The sequence below is a fragment of the Peromyscus maniculatus genome, chromosome 6 (genome assembly GCF_049852395.1).
Source record: "Peromyscus maniculatus bairdii isolate BWxNUB_F1_BW_parent chromosome 6, HU_Pman_BW_mat_3.1, whole genome shotgun sequence".
NCBI classification, from domain to species: Eukaryota; Metazoa; Chordata; class Mammalia; order Rodentia; family Cricetidae; genus Peromyscus; species Peromyscus maniculatus.
The window spans coordinates 66698991-66721960 of record NC_134857.1 but is presented as its reverse complement, the minus strand read 5'-3'; the positions used below and the strand labels follow the sequence as shown (position 1 = coordinate 66721960).

Sequence of the window (22970 nt, the reverse complement as noted above, 5' to 3'; positions counted from 1 at the left end):
GTCAACTGTTTACACTGCATGAAATTTAAATTAGCTCTGAACACTTCGAAGAGGATACCTATTCTTCCACTTACAGCATATTCCAGTTACAAGCTTCCACAGTTGCTTTATGGGAGAATTGGGTGATGAGACTGGAAGATTTTCCCCCCATATTAATGGTATGAACTATGCTATTGATTCTCATTCCATTAGCAATCAAAAGATCATAGGTACTGACAATAACAAAAGCTCAGAAAGTCCATTTATATCAACTAATTTTCTAAAAGTATATTCTACAGAAGAAGTATAAAAACATCAAAAAGGGAAGGAATAAAATAATAAAAATGTGTAAATATAAAACTATATTAATCCTGGTTGGACCAAGGCACATATAAAGCACTCTTAAAGAAGTCAATTACCCCCCAAAGTACTATTTACCTCGTAAAAAGAGGCTGGTTACAAAAGAAATAGAATATTTACAGTACATCAAAGAACGTTTCAACATTTAGTACATCTTCTAAATCTGTTGTTATGCAAACAGCTTTGAAGAAGGAGAAAAAAATACTGGATTTTCAGAAATCCAGCCACATACCAAGATATTAATTTATTTATTTAAGTGTTTCATTTTTCAAAAACCTGAGGTTCAATAGTTCTCACATTGTTTATCAGGTCTGATGTAAGAAATGAATGTTAGGCTTAGACCAATGAAGTGGCTTAAAAATAACAGATGTAATTCAGAGAAAGAGAGAGAGAAATGGGGGAGGGAGGGAAAAAAAGAAGGAGGGAGGGAGGAAGGGAGGGGATGTGTACAAATTTTCCTCAAACGAGGTCATTAGGAGCTAACATAGAGTCATCCCAACACTTGGGAAACTAAGGCAAAAAGACTGCTAGCTCTAGATCAGTCTGGGCTACACAGTGAGACCAGAGATCAAAGAGCAAAAATTAAAAATACACTTGGGAGGCAGAGCCAGGCGGCTCTCTGTGAGTTCAAGGCAAGCCTGGGCTACAGAGTGAGTTCCAGGAAAGGTGCAAAGCTACACAGAGAAACCCTGTCTGGAAAACAAACAAACAAATAAATAAATATATAGGAAGTCATCACCTCCTTTTAATTAAGACCTAAAGCTCATCAGTTCATATGTACTCAACATGTATCATGCCCTTTCTTCAAAGTAGAGCAAGAATTCAGAATTCAAATTAGTCTTCCAGATTACAGTAGAATTAGAATAAAATAATTTCTGAGTAAGATGGACTCTGCTTATCAGAGAAAAACTTTCCAATGACTCCAAAACACAAGAATTAATATGAATGAGGACACCTTACCTAAATAGGCAAGCATACTAATCTATTCAGCCACTATCTAGTAAGTGTTATCTGTCTGTTGCCATTAATATGTACTGCAAAAAAAAAAAAAAAAAAAAAAGGACAAGAATTGTAATATAATATAAGTACTAAAACAAAACTTAGGTTTATAAGTTTAACTTCAACCTTTGAACTTAATCTGTGAACCAAATGTTGGGGGCAACCAAGCTAAAAACTGACAATGAGCAAATGCTACTGGGATTTGGAGTTATTTTTACCCTAGTTTACATGTGTTTAAAAGTAAACACATTGAAAAGGTATTTTATGACATAATAAACACCCACTAGGATTTTGACTGAGAACAGTATTGGCTCCTGTACAATCAAAGCAGCCATGAGTTAGGTCACTACGCTAATGGTACAGGATGCTGGTAATCCCAGAATTTAAGGCTGAAGCAGCAGGAGAACCAGATTCAGGCCAGGCTAAGAAAGCTAGAAAGGCCCTGTCTCAACCGCATCCCTCTCTCTCAAGAGACAAAAAAAGCTATTGCTAATATTTCTTACTTATTTAACACACATTTAATGAAATTTTTCTGTATCTAGATAAACATCACTTACTAATAATGTAGTATGGCTAGGCATCCTGCGTTATTAATTAGCAGCAAAAGTTTATTTAAATGTCTAGCCTGATTTGAAAAAATTAAATTAAAATTATTGATATGCTTGGAAATATTTTCTTCACATGAAGGTAATGATAAGGTTTGGTATTTTTTCACTCTATTGTTGTCTTTAGGCTTTTCAGGCCTTTATAAATAAATATACACCAAAGTTTAAACAGTATAATTGGATCAAAAACAATATATATATATAATTTCCTATAGATATAAGCTGTGTTCTGATCCTAGCTTCTAAACTTCATACTAACACCTGAGCAGGACCAAATAGTGTGATTACGATACTAATTCATTTGAGGGTGGGGGTGGCAAGTGGTTGACTTGAGGTTGGACACATATAGATCAATCTGTACAGTGTTTTCCTAACAAACATACACTAAATAATCCTTAGCACTGCATAAACAGGCTTCACAATGCATACTGGTAATACGAGCTCTCAAGAGATTGAGGCAAGAAAATAACAAGTTTGAAGTTCACTTGTGTTAAGACAGAAAGTACCAGGACAGCCTGAGCTACTTAGGGTGACCATCTCAAAATAACAAAAACCAAAGTTATCATTTATAAGAGGAGCTAATAAGGAAGGAAAGAACATGTGCCAACACAGAAAAATGATAGCACATTTGGGTAACTTTAAGAACTTCAAGATGACAGTATGGGACATTCAAACCCCACCTCTTGAAAAACCCAATCACCTAATGATGCACATACATTTCTATTATTTCTTTGTTTGTCTGACTCACATACTCATAATAAGATACTCATCATGATGATGAAAGGAAATGTTAAGGAACTAGAAGGCAAGAACAAAAGCATTAAATAGTATAGATTCCACAGAGATAAAGTCAAAATAGAGAAGCAGAACTTACTAGACAAAAGGAAAACTACAGAAAAAAAAGAATATTCTACTAATATTCAGACCAAAAAAATGAACATAAAATAAAATTTAAAAATCTATAGTGATGCTGACTGCTTTGTGACTATTACCAGTTGGTAATTGGTAATTCTAAGACACAGAAACCTTGAGTAAGAAAACACCAAACCATATCATTATCTTCATGTGAAGAAAATTTTCCCAAAAATATCAATAATGTTGATTTAATTTTTTTTAATTAGGCTAAACATTTAAGTAACCTTTTGCTGCTAATTAATAACTCAGACAGGAGGCCAAGCCAGACTACATGGTGCTGCTAGTTTTTCTATATACTGTATGCATTTCTGATCAATGGGAAAAGAATAGATGACCTGGCAGAAGGCTCAGACAATAATATGTGATTTACAGGACATGAATGCCGCTACCACAAGATTTATCTGACAGCCCTCTCCGATAGTGGACTGTTGAGTATCCGATGGAATGATTTCTAGTCTACAAAGTCTACTACTGAGTAGCCATACACATTATTTATTTATTAGATGTTTTGGGTTGAAACCATTTTTAAATGATGCACTTCACAATGCACAGTCATAAATTCAGCTTTAAACCCAAGAAGGGAGGTAGTGTTATTGGAATGTATGTCAGACTGAATTAGGATGAGCAACACAACACTTTTATAAAGTGGCCTTGAATGCAATGTCAGTTCTTTCAAAAATGATATTAATGTCAAATGAGCAAGATACAAGCACTTTATACAGCACTGGAGTAATATTACTTGAAACATTCATTTAATGTTTTCTTTAAATTCATTCTTAACAGGTTTATATACAAACAAAACATTAGTAAGTTGTATTTTTTCTGACAAACTGAATTTAAACTATAGCTGAAAACTTTTTCCACTTTTTTTTTGTCTGTCTAGAAATATGCACTTCTCTAAAGACTGAATGTAGTTACATTTTACGTAAAGCAGTTTGGTCTGAGGATGTGGCTCAGTGGCAGAGCACTTGCTTAATGTGTGCAAGGCCCTAACCAAGATTTATTCTCGAGCACTGAAAAACTTAATTAAAAAAAAAATCAGTGTTTAGAGCTTACCTAGTACTTATTTGATATGGGATGCAATAGATGAGTTAATTAACTTTACTCAAAAGCAAAATATTGAACATTAAGAGAGCTTTTTAACACTACTAATATAGGCTAGATGTTTTAAATAGAATAAACTATAGAACGATGCTTAATCAACTAGTAACAAGGAAAGAGTAAAAAATATACTGTTCGTCAGAACTTTAAAGAAGTATATAGTGATCCATTTTGTCTACTGACAGCAGATCGCATATGATCAGCTCTTACTACTAAATGGAGACTATAATTATATTTTGTAATAAAGTATGGTTAAACACCTTGTCTTTAAAAATTTGAAAAAAAAATAAGTCGTGAATGGACTCAAGAAAAATAATCAGAATATAGCTGACTGCCATGAAATTAACACCAACTAATTTGTAAAGTTCTAAATCAAATTTGCAGATGTTAAGTTCATAAGCATATCCCATTATTTATGTGATGAAAAAGGAGTTTTTGACCTGATCTTTTGATCTTTGGCACTCAATCCTCTCCATCTCCTCTTAAAAAATTAATTAAAAATTTAGCAAGATGGTAGCTTTTTACTTCCCACCCTATCTCACACTAAAAAAAATTATCAATCAAACTCAAGACATCCCCACCCAGGATCTGCAAAATGTCCTCTTGAAATTCAATTTCATATCTCTCTAGCTTTCAGGTAGAAAAAGACAGTTCACTTCTTAACAAAATAAATCACTTTTGTGATTACCAAGTTGACCTCTTTGAATTAGGAAAATTCAAAGTGAAAAATGTAATTATCACCCTGGAACAATCTGTATACATCTGGAGCTAATTCTAGCTTCATTTTTCACATCATTTTTCACACTGTGTTACATCTTGTAGAGATGCCATGGGACTTTTGAAGAACTCATAAAAAAAGTGCTGAGGACTTCAAATACCCAACAATATATGTTATTCAAACAAAAGCCTGAGAATTTCTGATTTTTACAACTTACTCTTCTAAGTGATCTCCATATGCCATTTGATCAGATAAGCATTAAGCAGCACTGTGACATTCATGACAAATAGGCGTTATCATGTGTCATTCTTTATCTGTGCAGCTTCTGACATCCAAATACATAATGTGCTATATTTGAAGTAGCTTTCAATGTACCAAACCAAATTCAATCCTAAACTAAAAGGTTAAACTTCATTATCAAAATTTACATATGAAACAACTATATCACTATAAACAACAGAACCATAATCTTCTGAAGAAATAGTGAGTACTAAAAGGAGAAGTAATTTTAAGCAGGTATAAAACTGTATGTAGTGATTTCTATCCAAGAAATAAACAATTATTTAAAATCAGATGCCTTAATGAGAAATTTTACCAAGTAAGCTTTTAGAGAAAGTGCATTCTAAAGAAAATGGTTAAATTATAAAAACAGAATACTCGCAAAATCTAAGAATAAAAAGTCCTTTAAGAAGTTCATTATAAAATTCCATTAGCTATACTCTCTAGAAGTAATTGTTCTTATTGCACTTTATTGATAACACATAGTATTGATTTTTCACACCTTCTATGATTCCTTAATTTGTATTCATGAAATGTCCATCAGCACAGTCTAAATAAATTTGGCAACATAGGCACTAAAATGAATAAATCGATGCAAAGAAACATTAATTTTGTATTATCCTTATTCGTTAGGCAAGTAAACCATGAGAGTTGTAAATGAAGGTCAAAGGTGTTGAAATGGGTCAAAACCCTTGACCTCTAAAGCAATACCCTTCCTATTAAAAACGGCTATTTTAAAGTTTTAAGTAGAGGAATTTACTACCAGCAAGATACCCTTTAAAAAGACTACAAAAAAAAAAAACTTCAATAAAAACATTCCTTTGTTTATTTGAAAAACAGAAAACAAAACATCACCGGATATAAAATTTTTAAGTTTTAAAAATCGTTTAAGCTAATCACAAGGTTTCTATACACTGGAATTAATCTTGCTCTGAGGAATTTGTTTTGTACATCTTTATGATGATGATTGTCACATCTTCGTTGATATTTTCCCAAGTCTATTGTGTATGTCAAAAATAATTAGCAAGGACAAGGATTCAAAATTATTTATTACTCATTTTATAACCCCTGTACAAAAGGGAGGCAAACCCATGATTCCCAGGGGAATCAGCGTGGCACTCCACAAAGTACATAAATAAAGCTATTTCTATAACCTTAACACACAGAGCAAAGACATTCATTCTGAGATCAACTGATCCAAGCATTTTAGTACAATTCTAAAAACTATTTTTTCTCATTTATCTAAATTTTCTCTCTCAGTTCATGCTTCAAAATCATCTATACCATATATAAGTAATCATTTGCAGATAGAAATTAAAATTATTTTAATACGTCATACAAAACTGTTACAAAAACTTGATACTGCAAGAATGACTTCCCTGTCAAACAAACGTACATGAGGGTTGACTTTTCCTTTGACAATTGAATCTTGTCTGTACCCACCTGAGAACACAGCAGCATAACCAGCTCCACAACTGAACTGCTGGACTTCATGCAAACCAGACCTATTTAAAAGAAAAAGTTATTCTAAAAACACAAAGTGTCCAAATTCAATTTAAACTAAAATGTTAATACTGTGCTAAGAGCTACACCTGTACACACTTGATTGTGTGACTAGACAAAGTACTCTGTGGTTACTTTAAACCTGGTATCAAAACTACCAGTTCTGTAAACCACTTTATTTTAACTTTCAAAATACCCAAACATTTATTATGAATTCTTCAATAATGACATTTCACAATACTCATAGAAATGCAACACATGCAATATTGACCATGATCATCTACATTTTGCTGTGAAGGTTGATCATTATACATGCAGAGAAGGGAAATGGCTCCCTGACCTTTGCTTTCTCCACCACACTCTCTCCCTTCAACCCTCTAGCTATCAATCAAGTTTCCATTTTGTTTCATGGCAGCAGACATCCCAAACACTCTTATTAGTACCTTGACCTCCGACCTCACACTAAACCTTAACAGAAATGCAAGCCATTGTCTGTTATGTATTCCTCATTTCCTATAAACTAATTATTTACATTTTTCTTTCTATGTTTTGTTTTAGATTAACTAAAAATATCCTTAGGAAGGAACTTTTATTTCATTAATGACCATCTAAAGAGTTATTCAGTTTAAATACCCAATATAATCAAAGAGCACTTCAAAGGATTTGCTATAGCTAATATATTTAAAAAGCAATTCCAATAATTATAATAATTGGATAACCCAATAGCATTATAATGATCAAAAACTTACAACTGTTAATCCTGTATTAAATAATTCCTAGTGACATTTAAAAACACTATGTCATTCCTTCCATGTTTTTACTTCATTAAAGCTCTTCCACATATAGACAACTCATTCTCTATCTCTTATCTTTATGCTCTTTAGTTTTTCTTCTTTTTAAATAACAATCCCTCAGTTGAACAAAGGTGCAGGTTGGCATTTTGAAGCTTTACATAGACCTTTCATTTTCTTTAGAAAAGTGAGAACCATTTTTCCCAATGTTAGAAATGACAGGAGCAATGTTGGCAGTAGCATAAAAATTAGCTACATAGCATTTCTGTGCTGCAGGCATTAGGCAAGCAGGTCATTAACTAAAGTGTGGATTTGCACTGCTAAGATACCTAAAACACCTCAGCCCAAGGCTGCCAAGCAGGAAGGAACGGACAGAGCTACCATCTTTCTTGGCTGGCCTGGACCTCTGTTGTCTAAAACTCTATTACTTCTTAAAATGTAACCCATATACAAGCCTAGTTTTACCCAAACTTCAAAACCTAGTCCTCTTGCTCAGAGTGGAAGAAATAGTCTTCCCCAAGGAAAAGCACACCAATTGGTTACACAAGACCAATTGATTAGTTCTGAAAATACAAATAAAAATAACATATAGGCTAAGCAGGTTATATTTAGGAATATACAACAATTAATGAAAAAAGAACTTTAAAGAAAGCAATAGGGGTTATATGGGAAAGTTTGGAGGAAGGAAGGAAGAAGGAAGAAATGATGTAGTTATAATCTCAAAAATAAAAGGAAAATGACGCCCCCCCCCCCAAAAAAAACCCACCTAATTTCTCATGGTAACTCAATTCTGAACATATCACAGTTATGTCATTAATCCTCATTGGATTAGTTAATTAATTAATTAAATCCACAGGAACCAGAATTACCACCTCTGGATTCTAATCTGGACCTTCTCACATCTGTTCACATGTATAATGAACAACAGAGACAGAAAGGACTTCAGGCAACCAAAATTATACAATGTTCTTTGATCTACCACACATACAGGTATTTCAATACTTATATAGAAAAATATATGTACATACATTTGTTTACTTTCAGTCTTATTCCTGAATGATGTAATACATATAATCTTTATATTAAACATAAAGAAAACATATACACTGAACAGTCGAGTGCTTAGAAAAATAATGGTAATGAAAGGTCTCTTTTATTTGAACAATTAATGTGGTTTTGCAGAGGAGCAAATGTGCTAGAGGAGTAGAATGGGGAGACGTCATAGACCTGGTATTAGACTTAGCACACTAAGCATCTGCTTAAAGGACACTCACACTACAAACACAAATACATAACTGTGAATAAAGATGAAAGTTCATAAGTGGACGTACCACTTTAAAAATAATTATTTGATACATGAAACAAAAATTAAGCTTTGAAAAGTCTTACAGTTCATACTTCCCAGCATTTTTAAATCAATTATTTTCAAATTGTATTATTTTAATAAATAACTGTCCTTTATAATTACATCAAGTAATCTATTATTAAATAAATTACTGACACATAAAACTCACTGAAGTATTTCTAAAATTAGAAATTTCTTTTCAAATGAATTCACTGCTACTTTTGGACTCTGGAAATGAGATCATGCATCACCAAATGTAAACTGATATTTAGGACAATGAATTAAAAAATGGGGATTTCCTACCAGGATCCTTGAGCTTTATGAAATTATCAGTACTTACCTTACACCATCAGTCTTACCCCCAAACAAATGAAACTCAGTAATTATAACTCAACAATATTCAAACAAAAAAATTAATTCTGATCATCATTAATAAAAGTTCTCAAGCTTGACTTTTCTAATCTCTACATTGGGGACAGCAGCTGATATTTTTAAGTTAACCTATTAAATTAGTTGTTTTGAAACAATTTCTCATGTAGCCCAGGCCAGGTCTAAAACTCCCTATTTGGGGGTTTCCACTTCCCAAGTGCTGGGATTCCCAGTTCTACTGGTAAGTTCTTAAATGGAACCAGTTGTTTGAAAGTTGTTTTCTGTTGAACTGATTCCTGTTGCCTCAGGAAATTCAGGGTGAATTTTCCTTCACCTAAGTGTGTCATCTTCTCTAATATTTCACGACATTTCCTACACAATGCCTCACACCAGGAGGAGGAGGAGGAGGAGGAGGAGGAGGAGGAGGAGGAGGAGGAGGAGGAGGAGGAGGAGGAGGAGGAGGAGGAGGAGGAGGAGGAGGAGGAGGAGGAGGAGGAGGAGGAGGAAGAAGAAGAAGAAGAAGAAGAAGAAGAAGAAGAAGAAGAAGAAGAAGAAGAAGAAGAAGAAGAAGAAGAAGAAGAAGAAGAAGAAGAAGAAACAAAGGAAGGAAGGGAGGGAAGCAGGGAGAGAGGGAGGGGGAGGGAGGAGAAAGGGAGAAGGAGAGAGAGAGAACTACTATCTTTCATCCATTCTCTAAGTAGCCCACTAACTAGTCTCCTCAGCAATCTTCCTCTGCATGCTCTTTAGTGAGACAACTTCAAAGTACCCTACCTAAAAAAGACCTAGTCACCTAATTATGATATGAACAGGGTAGTTTACAGTACCACTGTTATTTGTAAAGTATCATTGTACCAGCAGAAAATAATAATGCAGTCTACATTACTAATATGTGGCAAGATATGGCTCTTTCTATGGATTTTTTCCAGGGAGAGGAGTAGTTTGAGACAGGGTTTCTCTGTGTAACAGTCTGTCCTGGAACTCACTACTGTAGACCAGGCTGGCCTTGAACTCACAGAGATCCACCTGTGTCTGCCTCCCAAGTGCTAGGATTAAAGGTGTGCACCACCAAACCCAGTTTCTATGGATCTTAAATTCAAGTAAAACCCTGTTACACCACTCTCCCTAATTCTCTAACCCATGGTTAATTTAACTGTACTAAAAAACTAAATCTTGACCTCAGAATGAAACCCGATGGTAAAGTACTTGCATAGCATGTACAAGATGCCCCGAGTTCAACCCCAGCACTACAAAACAAACACTACTGCTTTGGCCTAATACTTTTATACTTCATACAAACTGCTAGTTAAAAACAAAAACAAAACTAAACTAAAACAGATTAAAATATAAAGTGATAAAGTCTTCAAAAGTCACAGATGAGTGAGAGCCTTGCCAATAGCAAAAATATTTAGAAGATGCAGACATTTCTCATTCAAGCATATAACTTTGTAATGTTAAGGAATACAAACAGAATAAAGGAAAACCACCTACTTGTTCCTTCTATAAGCAGTTCTTGTCCGTGACTACCCAAAAGTGTCCGAGAAAGGAAAGGTGCAAAATCCACAAAGATCTCTCTCAGCAGAGGAGCTGCCTTCTCCAGTGCATGCTCTAGCCTTTCTGTGATACTAACAGAAAGATGTCGAAAGTTATCAGTTTCCTATGTTCCAAAGTGAAATCTATTTCCATAGAAATATAAAGTTACATGAAAAATAAAAATGACCAAGAGACATATTGCTGTGTCTACTAGCTTTCTACTTAAAATGACCTTGTTCACCCTGATACATCTTTCCACTCCAAGTCCTCAAAGACAGCCTTGATAAACAACCATTCCAAGCATCAGTTCTTACTGGAAGTTGCACAAGTTAAAAGCACTTTTTTATGACTTCATTATAACTCAAACCAACACAAGACCTCATCTAATTTATCCTCACATCAAACTCATCTATCAGTATTCTGATCACTCTATCAGTAACTTGAGATCAAAAATCATGTCTTCATTTCTAAGTTGTCAGTTGTAGCATGTAAATGTTTCTAAAAAGCAGTTCACATTTGTATTCAAATGATAACAATTTCTAATATGATCTAAATAACCTCATTAGAAAAATCACAGACTACACATTAATATTATCTCAATTAACATATTAAGTTTGCATGAGTATGCATATATGTTCACATACAATTAATCATATACTTTTAATGAGTTTAAAAAAATACACAGGTATGCTACATTTCAGGAAACTGACAAGTACCGAGAGCTTGCTTTATACAGCAAACAAGTCAGCAGCCGTGCATATCTTGGTTCTCATCAGTACTTACAGCTTATGTTACACACAGCGCAGTTCCTATTGAAATTATCAGACACCTCCTAAGGGATTCTGCTCTCCACAACCACCTCCACAGGGTTTTCCCTGTGCCTCACAGAATCTTTTAAGCATGTGTGATCCCACAAATATATACATTTCAAAGAAGTACCCCACTGCCCTGGACAGACAGAGATTTGGCAGTTATGGCAGAAACCAAGAATTCTCTGACCAATTAAAGTATAGTGGTTGAAAATAAGTCTATAAATTTTTAAATTAAACTCTGAAACATACATTCCAAATTAAAATTGTAAGTAAAAGTCAAAATATATGTAAGATACAGTATTAATGTGGTCATAAGTGAACAGACATCATCACTTTAACACTTTTAAAGAAGAGGAACAATGAATTCCTAACAATTCATAATTATTTGAAATATACACCATGAGCTCATAAAATATTTGTCATATATGTAGCAATTTTATTACAAGTTTCTCATAAACATTTTACAACATAATATTTTAAAATAAAAATTTCTAAAGTATTTGAGGGAGGGGAGAGGAAGGGTGGGTCATGAAAAACACAAATTTCAGTTCCCAAGTGAGCAGCTTAAATACCTCATGTGGGCAACTGGGTCTTGTGGGACGGAGCCAAGCGCTGGGACTGAAGGCAACTTTGCATTAGGTGATCTACTTCCTGTAAAGGAAAGCACTTCACAGTAATTTTCTGGTTTTAGATACAACAATGTAAACAAATACGATCTCTTTACCGCAGCCAACAAACATGAATTACAGTGTATTTTTTTTTCAAACATGTATCACACTTAAGATAAAGTATTTTGATAAATCAAAGTTTTTTCCTTAAATACTTGTATGTACGGCCAGTCGTGCTAGGCAACCCTCCTATGCGAGGAGTATAGAAGAAGAAAGTATTGATAGAATCTGATCCACTGGGTTAGGTTCAATTCTGTTATTTGGTACCAATAGAAACTAACAAGCAAAAGCTTTCTTTTCAATGAAGTAAAGATTAGAAAGATAAAATTCTAATTTAGCTCTAAATAGTTGTACCGCTATCACCAAGACAATAACCTTTTGGTCAGTCATCAGAGAACTGGTACTACAGCATGACCAATCCAGAGTCTAACACAGTAACAATCCACAGACACATGAGGAACAGTTCTTATGTTATTTTCGTGCCATCTGCACTTTCTCATGTGAGTTTTCATTAATTACAATATGATTTGGTTTCTTGCACTTATTTCAATTGATAACTTTTTTTTTTTTCAAGATCACAGAGGAGACAGTAATGAGGCACAGATTTTTATGAGGAGTTTCACACAGCCTAGTGGAAACCAGGGATCACCCACGAGATGACGAGAAAGTGAAGACCTGATCTGCTTCCCAGCCTCCAGGACTTTAGGGCAGGGAAGCCATACCTTGAGACCATGGCATGCACTGCATGTACTAGCTACCATCTCCCCTGTCTATTTTTTCCAACTGATGTTTGTTTCAGCTTTTTTTTAAAACGGGGCCTCATGTAACTCAGGTTGTCCTCAAACTCACAATGCAGCCATGAATAACCTCAAATGTCTAAGTTACTAAGTGTACCCCACCCTATAAATTCTGGGATTACATGTATGCACCACCACATCTGGCTTCCAGTTGATATTTTTAATGCACTTCCAGCTACCGTACAGCACACTTTAAAGAGCACAACTCTCATGCTTCTCATCCAGCTAGCTCTAGCAGCTGGAGATTCTGAACATATAAGTGAAGAGCTTCATTAATGTGAACTGCAGATATAATTCCCCTAATCATCCCAACTCCTATACTTAAACAGGTAAATTTTCTCATCCTCCCTCTCTTTCCTACCATTTTTACTCCAATGTTTAATTTAAAGTATTGAATAAAATGAATTTACATTATATAGTTTCATTCCAGGCTTTTGAAATAATGTTTCTTCATAATCTTTAATGCTTATATCTTAATATTGTTAACAAACAATTCAAACCTCTTATTGTATAAATTGTTCAAATTGTTTTCTCCTAAACAAAAGTCTTTACATTATCAAGAAATAACTGTTCATAAACTTGACCAGATAAGAGAATAGGCCAAGCCAGGCGGCAGTGACCTACACCTTTAATTCCAGCACTCGGGAAGCAGAGCCAGGCGTATCTCCGTGAGTTCGAGGCCAGCCTGAACTACAGAGCGAGATCCAGGACAGGCACCAAAACTACAGAGAAACCCTGTCTCGGAAAAAAAAAAAAAAAAAAAAAGGAATAGGCCAGGAAAGTAGCCTTGAGCTAAAATAGGAAAGGAATAGAAATACATAATGGTAAGACTTGAAGAACTAATCCAAAAGACTAAGCTGGAAAATAATTCTGAGGTACGAAGAGTTCTCAAAATCTCAAGAAAATAAAAGGGAAAATAAGTTTCTGCCTAAGAATCAAAATATACAGGATTAGGCTGCCAATCAATCTAAGGTAGAAGTAGAATGGAAATAGAGTCACTGCTATCTAGCCAGTATTAGGAGAAAACGCAATATTAAATTCTCTCTGAAGATAGGGCCAAATGAATTTCAGGAGTCCAGTTGGCATGGTAGTAAAGACCTGAGGTGGTCAAGTACAAATGGGTACATGCTGGCAGTTGCAGTCCATTTGTCAAGTTGTAACCTACAAGGGTGCCAGGTCAATGTGAGAGTAAACAGAGACAAAATGCCACTACAGCCCTTCACCAGAATAGACCAAAAAAGTCAGTCAATACATGAAGCTTTACAAAACAAACACACACACACACACACACACGAGCTAATAAAGAGAACTCTAAAATATATGCACTATCAGAGGTCTAATATGTTTGATCTGTTTCTCAAACTTCAAGCATAACTATCCCAAGCTCGAAACATCCCAACAGGACAAAATTGGTATAGGCAGAAAATGCCTATCTAAGATATAGAGAAAGTGTTTGAAACTGATGTCAGGGGTAAGTCTATATGCCCAATAAAAGCTTATTCAAAGAAATGAAGCTTTTTTTATTGACTGAATAAGGACAAACCTTTAGCCTTATTGTTATATAGAGCAAAGACTGATAGTACATTTTGCAAATGAGCAAGCACTCGGTGCACAAATCACTAAAGAATGCTGCACTTGGTTCCACTGCTGAGTTAGATTCATTTTGTTTTTATTATTTATACTTTGAAACATCAGAGCAAAGATGATAAGATACTTTTTAAATACTGCATATTAACATACAAAAACCTATTATATTGTACATAATTAAATATTTGCTGGTGAGTAACTTTAAATGCTCCAGATTTTTATATAGTTACTTAAATTTAGTTTCTCTTTCTTTGGAAACAGAAAGGGTGTAGATACCTTCTCCTCTGATGTTTGTCTTCTACCTCTTTTAAAGAGAAGTTGCCACTGTTGAAATGAAAAGTCTAGAGAAGCTAAGGTATATCATTCCAAGCAAAATCTTAAATCTCTATACTAAAATATTTGAGTGTATTAATTACATATTTAATAATATATACAGTTATAAAATGTAAATATGAAAACTACCAATTTTAAACTAAATTACAAAGTTATTTCAATGGTAAGATTTCAAGAGGGGAACTTGGACAGACCTTAATTCCTTTTCTGGGTCAGTCTATCCAGTCTTAGCTGTTCTTTGATTATAATGCATGTTAAATTTAAGAGATCTTTTTTATATTAAAATTTCCAAATACTTTAAACCTTCTTGCTATAAACTCATTGTGCATCTTATATTTATATGGCTTCTTTCAATTCCCATTTGTATCTATGAATTGTCTGTCAAGTACTTCTTTATTAGCCAGTAATGTATTACTGAATTTGAGCAGTGCTTTTTGTGGTTGTTCCTGGCTCACTACAAAATTAAGAACCATAGTCATCTTTGTGAGGAGACAAAGACAGAAGGTACATTGCAGGTCCAAGGTCAGTCTATACCATATTCTAGCTTAGCCTGAACTAACAGCAAGACCTCAGGAAGAGGGAGAAAGAAGGGGAAGAGGAGATGGAGATGGAGATGGAGAGATGGAGAGTATGAGAGAGAGAGAATGAACTTCCCTGCTCAGAATATAATAACAATAATCAGTTCATCCACAAACAATTTTCCAAAATTCTACTAGAACCAATAGAAAGAAAATAAAATTTAATATTTATTCATTTATGTATTTGATTATCTTATTTTAAATGGCAAATAAGTCAAGATATGCCCCAAATCTACCAGTTATAGTTACTAAACACAAGAGAGAACTTTTTGTGGACTTACGATTCCAAGTGAAAGAGTGCCTGACAAGGTACAAACATAATAGGGCGGATAAAATGACACCGAGCATGGACAGAGAAGGTACCAAGGATGACCAAAACACAACACTGGCAGCAGTATTCATAGCATCGATTAGAAACAAGTCATGAAATGAAAAGCCAGGCAAATACAAAAACAGCTTGCAAAAGAGGAGAGGAAAAGTCAGATGTAAAAATCAAAATGAATGAGGAAAAGAAAACCAACACCACATAGATGACATGGAATAACTGAAAAAAAAAAATGGATGCTTTAAGAAAGCAACACAGATTGACCAGGCTCATAGCACAATTGCACAGTGCATACTTAATATGTATGAGGCTCTGATCCACAGAACTAAATCAACTAATTAATTAATTAATTAATTAATTAAGGAACTTCTAGAATAGCAAATACTTAAAAATTCTAGCTCAACAAAGAAAAAATGAGACATTATTTGAAAAACACTACCACCACCAATTAAGCAAAATTTGAATAACAGGAAACAAAGGAATATATTGTGAGTCAGGCCTATAAGGTACAATATAATTGTATAAATTTTGGCCAATAGTTACAAAAGAGTTCAAGACAGCAAATTAATTTGGAATTCTCCATTCATACCATGGATTTAGAGAAAAGAAAAAGATCACCTAAACAACTAAGCTCTCTTTTGTTTCTTATCTCCCCTGTGATTTAAAATGTGAAGAACATACTAGAAAGTGACCAGAAATCTAGCATGGGGGTACATGCCTGTGATCCCAGCACTCAAGAAGCTGAGGAAACGTAGAACTTCAGGGTCAGCTTGGAGAACACAGGAGGCCCTCTTGCCGTCTCTCAATAATCTAAGAGTTGTCAGCTGGAGAGAAGACTCCACTGTTACAAGCAAGTAGTGTTCATGCAGAGGACCTCAGTTCAATTCCCAGTACCCATGTCAAAAGGCTCACAGCTACCTGTAACTCCAGATCCAGGGAATCTGGACCTCTGGCCTCTGCAGGCATCAGAAGATCCTATTACTCTGCACCATAAACTGAAAGGAGACTACCTTTCTCACACTGTCATGCCTTCATGGGGATGTACTGAGGAATTCATAACTACAGAAATTTTAAATGAATGCCAATTTCATTTTTAAAAAAAAAGTAGTAGCTACTGCCTTAAAAAAATAAATAAAAATTAAAAAATAAAAAAAAAAAAACCATAACACTTTGGGTAGGGATAAAGTTGCAAATATCTGTATACTTAAACCAAGAAAGGATCACTAATATTTTCTGAGAAGAGAATGCTGTAGGGGTGTATACAAGGCAACCATGTTCTTTCTACTCTTGTTTTCTACAAATTGGAAACTAATCTAAAACTAAAGGGTAGTGATGATGACATTTCTTTGATAAAATAAAAGCCCAAACCACACAATACAATACTACTACAGCAACTTTTGTTTCCAGGTGGGATTTTTAACTTAATGCCTACTGTTTTCTATATATACAAATAATATGTATACTTCTCGTGAACTCTTCAAGAAGTTGATAGGGACTGGGGATCTAGCTCAGCGGTTGAGTTCTCAGCTCAAAAAAAAAAAGACACTAAAAGTAAATTCTAAAAGAGAAATCGAATTTGTAGTAGTAGCAGTAAAGCACAACAGACATGAAGTCCAAGAGTCAGGGATATAATTCACTATACATTCTCTTTAAGGCCAGCGTAGGCTACATGAGACCCAATAGTACATGAGAGCCAGTGGTACAATTCATCAAGTAACTTTTTAGTGTGCTACCTTACTTTTACCATACACAGAAGCTATATACTAACATAGTTACAACTGAATGGTACATAAAGTATCGATTTTCTTTAGCATACTATGAACATTCTTTAAGTAATTGTACTTAAAACTGTAAAACAAAATTTTGTTACAATAAGTAAAATAAAAGTAAAAAGTAGGGCTGGGTATGTAGATAAATTGGTACAGCATTTTTCTCGGACAGAAGATCCCCTGGTCTCTCTCTCCAGCACCACATAAACAAAGCTTGGTGACCCATTCCAGAATTTTGAATGTGGAGACCAAAGAGTAACAAATTTCAGTTCATCCTTGGCTACATAGTAAGTTCAAGGTCAGCTTAGGCCACATGAGACTCAGTCTCAAAAGAAAAAAAAAAACAAAATAGGAAGATGAGAGAAATAATTGCATTCCCTTTGTGGACACATAACACAAAACACAAACAGTGTGGGAGCAGGGGCTGGCTACCAGTGGCTAGTCTAGTAACAACTCAAATCTCTCCAAGACTGACTAGTCTGTCAAATAAAAGGAGGAGAGCAGATCCTTACATGAGCTGTCCCAAAATAAGTAAAAACATTACTTCTGATCTTTTAATCCAGCAAGGCATTCTTTCAGGATTCTTTCATATTTGACAATAACCTCATCCTAGAGTCACAGTGTGAGTCCTTTGGGGGTTCTAGCACCTTGTTACTATGTTTATGAAATAGCACAACTTCCTGAACAGTATTACTGGTATAAGATGTTCCCTTTTCCTACCTTCATTACATTAATTGCATGGTAGTGTGTTTAAAGGTTCTTATGTGCCCATGTTGGTGCATGTGGAGGTCAGAGGTCAATGTCATGTCTATCTTGATTGATTTCTACCTTATTTTTCAGACTGAAAACATTTTCACCAAATCTAAAGCTGACAAAGTCAGCAAGATTAGCTGGCAAGTAAACCCCAGAGACCTTCCTGTCTCTGCCTCCAAGTGACAGAATTATAGGCAAGCCTTTTACAGAGGTGCATGCACAACACAGCAAGCATGTGACCACCTATATAATCTCCCCAGCGTCCTACTTGGCTATTTTAACACTGTACTCTTGAAGTTTTACTTATATTATCTCTAGCCTTAAGCTAACATAGATGGATTTAAGATCTGATATTCATTAATATGCTTTCATAGTATAAAGAAATGTGAAAGGAAAACGAGACAAAGTAAAATTATTGTAAAAAAAAAATTGTGCAGCACTAGGGCTACTACAAGAATGACATAGCACTTGAGGATAGCAAATATTTTCCTAAATTCTAATTCAGAAAAATAAAGTAGTATATAGTAGCTATGCATTTAACAATCATTAATAGGTCACATATAACTGAAACAGGCCTTTTACTCACTATATAGCCAAAGATGACCTTGAATTTCTGATCATCTGCCCCTACCTTCCAGGTGCTAGCCTTACAGATATGTGCACCATCAGTTCATGTGGTACTAGGGATTGAACCCAGGGCCAAACACATGCTAGACAAGCATTCTACCAATTGAATTGAATCCAGTCCTGTTTTCACTTTTTAGGACATTAGTAAACAATCAACAACAAAACAAAAAAAGCATAAATGTTTCTAGGTACCTCACAAACTTCTTGGTTTTATCAGAAAGTCCTAAGATTTGCTAAAACAGAATCCAAAACTTATGTTGAAACCAGCAACCTAACTCACCTGGTGACTCTCCTCCCACATCTGAGACTTGGGTGGGATCTACTGCAGAGACCACACTGACAGCACTGGTGGGTGCACTTGTAGTAAGGGTGGAAGGTAGGACTGCTGATTTTTTTGTTGCAATGATGACACTTCTGTAATAAAGATGTTAAAATGTAAATTACTTACATTAATTATATACATTTCAAAATAAAAAGAGGTTAATTCATTTTCTTTCTTATTTTTGATGTATTCTTTAGAATATTCATCAACTTAAAGTCTCTTCACTGTTGTCCATATTTATGTGCCTTTTCTCTTTTAGAGAGAGGGGGTGGGAGGGGAGGGAGGGAGGGAGGGAGGGTACAACCTTGGATGTTATTCTTCAGGAGCCAACCACCTTGTTTTTGAGAAAGGGTCTCTCACAGGGCAGAAAACTGCTGAGTAAGCTAGGCTGGCGACTGGTGGACCACAAGGTCCACTAGGGTCTTTTCGCCCAGGGCTGGATTTACAAGAGTACACTACATCCAGTTTTGTTTGTTGGTTGGTTGGTATTTAAGGTGTATAAATGGTGGTCTGCCTGCACGTATCTTTACACTCTATGTGTGGCTGGTGCCCACAGAGGGCAGAAGTGGGCACTGAATCCCCTGGAACTAAGTTACCAACAGCTGTGGGCTACTATGTAGGTGAAGGAAATCAAATGCAGGTCCCTGGGAGGAGCACCCAGTGCTCTTAACCTCTGAGCCATCTTTCCAACCACCTCCCCACTGTCCCTTCCACACACACAGCTTTTTAAAACACTGGTTTGTAAGGATCAAACCCAGGTCCTCTTGCTTGTATAGGAAACACTTTACTGGCAAGCTATTTCCCCAGCCTCATTGTTTTAAAAACTAGAACAATGTCCTATGAAAATAATTCATTTTAACGTTTTAATGAATATTTACAACATTAGACGTTTTTAAATTTAAGATTGTTTTGAATTTTCTAATAAACATAACCAAAGATAATTTGGGGGCAAAAAAAAGAATTTTGAAATTTAAGAGGACAAGTAATTAACTTTTTTTAAACCACCAGAACAAAGATGCAGAAAACTAAGCATGCTTCAAGAAGGATTTTAAAGCACGGCTAAGTTGAAATCATAAAACCTTAAGTATCTTAAAAGATAAGACAATACCTATACAAGTAATGGATACATGTATATAGCTCATAAAATATGATAGCTTTTGATTGCATCACAGAGAAAACAATGGACAACTGTTTTAAACAGAAAAGGTGCTGAATAACCAGTTGTTCATATTGTTCATATTGTGTTCAAATTCAGGCATTTATGATATACCAATTTCAATTAAAGTACAATACTTTATACTAAAAGAGTAACTAAAAGACCTTGTTAGACATAACTTAGAAGGCATTTTTAATTGAAGTTAGCTCTATAAACATGCAAAAACCCAGTTAATGAGGTAAAAGGACAGCTGATATATAATGTACTCCCACAGCAGCTCTTACTTTTAATTACCCCGTGTTAACCATAAGCTTAAAGTCTTCAACATTCAATTTATTTAATCACGTCTTTTGTTGACAACACTGTAAGCTGAAAGTATTCCCTTAATAGCTTTAAAGTATTTGATTTTTAAACAAAGTTGCTTAGGTACTTTATCCTAATAAATGTATTCATAGTTTCTAAAGCACGTAGTTCTATTATTTTAAAATATATATTCCTGTTGTTAATTTAAAAAAAAAAAAAAAGAACAAACTGAAATAGGTTCCGTTTTACTTCAGTGACTATCATTTGAGGGCAAACACTGTTGCCAATTAAATCAAGTTATCTTGTGCTAGGCAAGGCTTATTCAATGTACTTGGGGGTAGCTGGTGTCACATCATTATAAGGGTGACTGCCAATGTTAACTATATACTAAAAAATAGAAGCAACAGCCACCTGAGCCCCCAGTCCAAAAATGGTGTGCTTAAATCATGGTAGCTTATATCAGATGAAGATCACTGACTTAAAGGGAAGTAGATATGACCTCTGTGTGTGTGCGCGCACACATGCACAAATACACATGTGCTGGTGGTACCCTCAGAGAACAATGCTAAATATAATACGTGTTTGCTTTTCCTACTCTTGCCAGCAATGTATATACTAATATGTAAGAAAAATCTCTATGCTTTAACAATTAGGTAGAAAAATAAGTATGAATAATTCACTTTCACATTTGTTCACAAAAGAACCATTACAATCTGTTTTGTGCATACAACAGACACTTATCGATGGTCAAATAACATTTAGGTTAGTGAAAGTATGGGCAGGAGGAAATTAGTGAAATTGTGGGCAGGCACTGCCACAGCACTTTGCCTAATATGCCTAAGGGCCAGTGTTCAATTCACAGCAGTGAAAAAAAAAACCTACTTGCTCTATAATCAAAATTTTAGACATAAATTTATCCTATGACCTAATAACTATACCTCAGAACCTTGCTCAAGAAAATTTAAGTATGCAATAATACAACTGTGCCTGCAGATGCGTTAAAATAGCTGAAAACTGGCAACTGCTCTAATGTACTTCATTCAGAAAAACTAAACTTTTAAATGGTGAGTACTTACATAGTAGGATACTATTATGTAACAAGATGATAGACTGTTAATAAAATTATCAACATGGATGAATCTCAAAGGTGTTATGTTAAATTAAGGAAACCTATATTCAAGAGCATAGTTTTAATTCCTTTCTTAAAAAGTTCTGAAGCAGGCAAACTAATAAATAAATGGTTTTGTAAAAAGTTAAAATACCAATTGCTTCTGAGGGACAGGGACAAGGAAGGGTTGGGTAGAAAGGGAGAATCTTGACTGATGTTTTGTGTAACACAATTACAAAAACTGATCAAAGCCCATTAATACAACACTACACATTTGTTCCTTAACATTCACAATCCTTATTTGCCCATGGTTAATTAAAACACAACAAAACCTTGATTGGTTTTTAAACATTTAGCATACTATTAATACTTTCAATAGTGAAAATAGCATATTCTTTTATTCAATTCAAAATAAATTTTAAGAATGCACCACAAATCAGATTTCTGATTTCAGTCATTGCCTCACAATGAACCGTTTTTCATGTTTTACCAAGCTATAGTTCACATCATACAATTCAGGCACATAAAGCATACAATTAAATAGTTTCCAGTATGTTCACTCAGTTCTCCAACCATTGTATTCATGTTAACACTTAAATACATCTTTATTATAATCACCTATATAGAACAAAAATTAAGAGTTTCAAGATAAGAAATTATGCATACACTGTTAAATTACAAAAACATGTCTGATAATAAATAGAAAATGATGCTTTATTTTATTTTTTAATTTTAATAGGGGAGAGCATAAAGACAGTTCCCCACTACCAGAAATTACGCAGTCAAGTTTCCCACATTTGGGGAAATCTCAAGGGTCAGCACATCTATAGTGTAATGGATAAGACTGATCTTTGGAAAATCACCTTTGTAATCATGTTTTCTCCCCTGCTGTTTATTCTAACTATGATTTAGTACACACAAAAAATAAAATTAATAATTTTTAAATCATTACCTGATTCAAATCACTTCTAAGAAATAACACAATACTACTAAAGCTCTGGGCTGTATTAAAATAAAATTCAAAATCACATGATCTAATTAAAGTGCAATAAATAATGTGCACATATTGCATATTTTCATTTTATTACTACAGTAAAGTTTCAGTGTGAAGACTAAAGCCTTCAGCAGAAGAGATTTCTAGCCCATTCTGCTCTTCTTGTAAGCATAAATCTAAACTAGGAAAGCACATTCTAAATTTTGAAAAGATAACCTAAAAATTTAAACTTACCACTCTTTAATGAGAATTAGCTATACAAAAATAAAATATTTTGTAGTCTCTTTGAAAAAAATAAAATGCATTACACACAGAGCTCACTTGAGAATCTACTGTTATCAAGT

The 22970-nt window shown here is 34.5% G+C and overlaps 1 protein-coding gene and 1 non-coding gene across 3 annotated transcripts in view; both read right to left on the bottom strand.

Annotated features, from left to right (window-relative positions):
* The window catches only part of Lrba (LPS responsive beige-like anchor protein), a 571922-nt gene that overhangs the window by 414172 nt on the left and 134780 nt on the right, over window positions 1–22970 (bottom strand). For both annotated transcript variants that reach the window (XM_006976444.4, XM_042279232.2), the window contains exons 30-33: window positions 19024–19157; window positions 11879–11957; window positions 10453–10586; window positions 6400–6461 (exon numbers count right to left, since the gene is read on the bottom strand). In XM_006976444.4, coding sequence (XP_006976506.1) covers window positions 6400–6461; window positions 10453–10586; window positions 11879–11957; window positions 19024–19157 — 409 coding nt within the window. The remainder of the gene's footprint in view (window positions 1–6399; window positions 6462–10452; window positions 10587–11878; window positions 11958–19023; window positions 19158–22970) is intronic.
* LOC121830655 (U1 spliceosomal RNA) lies at window positions 22369–22531 on the bottom strand. The gene has a single exon (XR_006073872.2). It is a non-coding gene; the product is annotated as a U1 spliceosomal RNA (small nuclear RNA).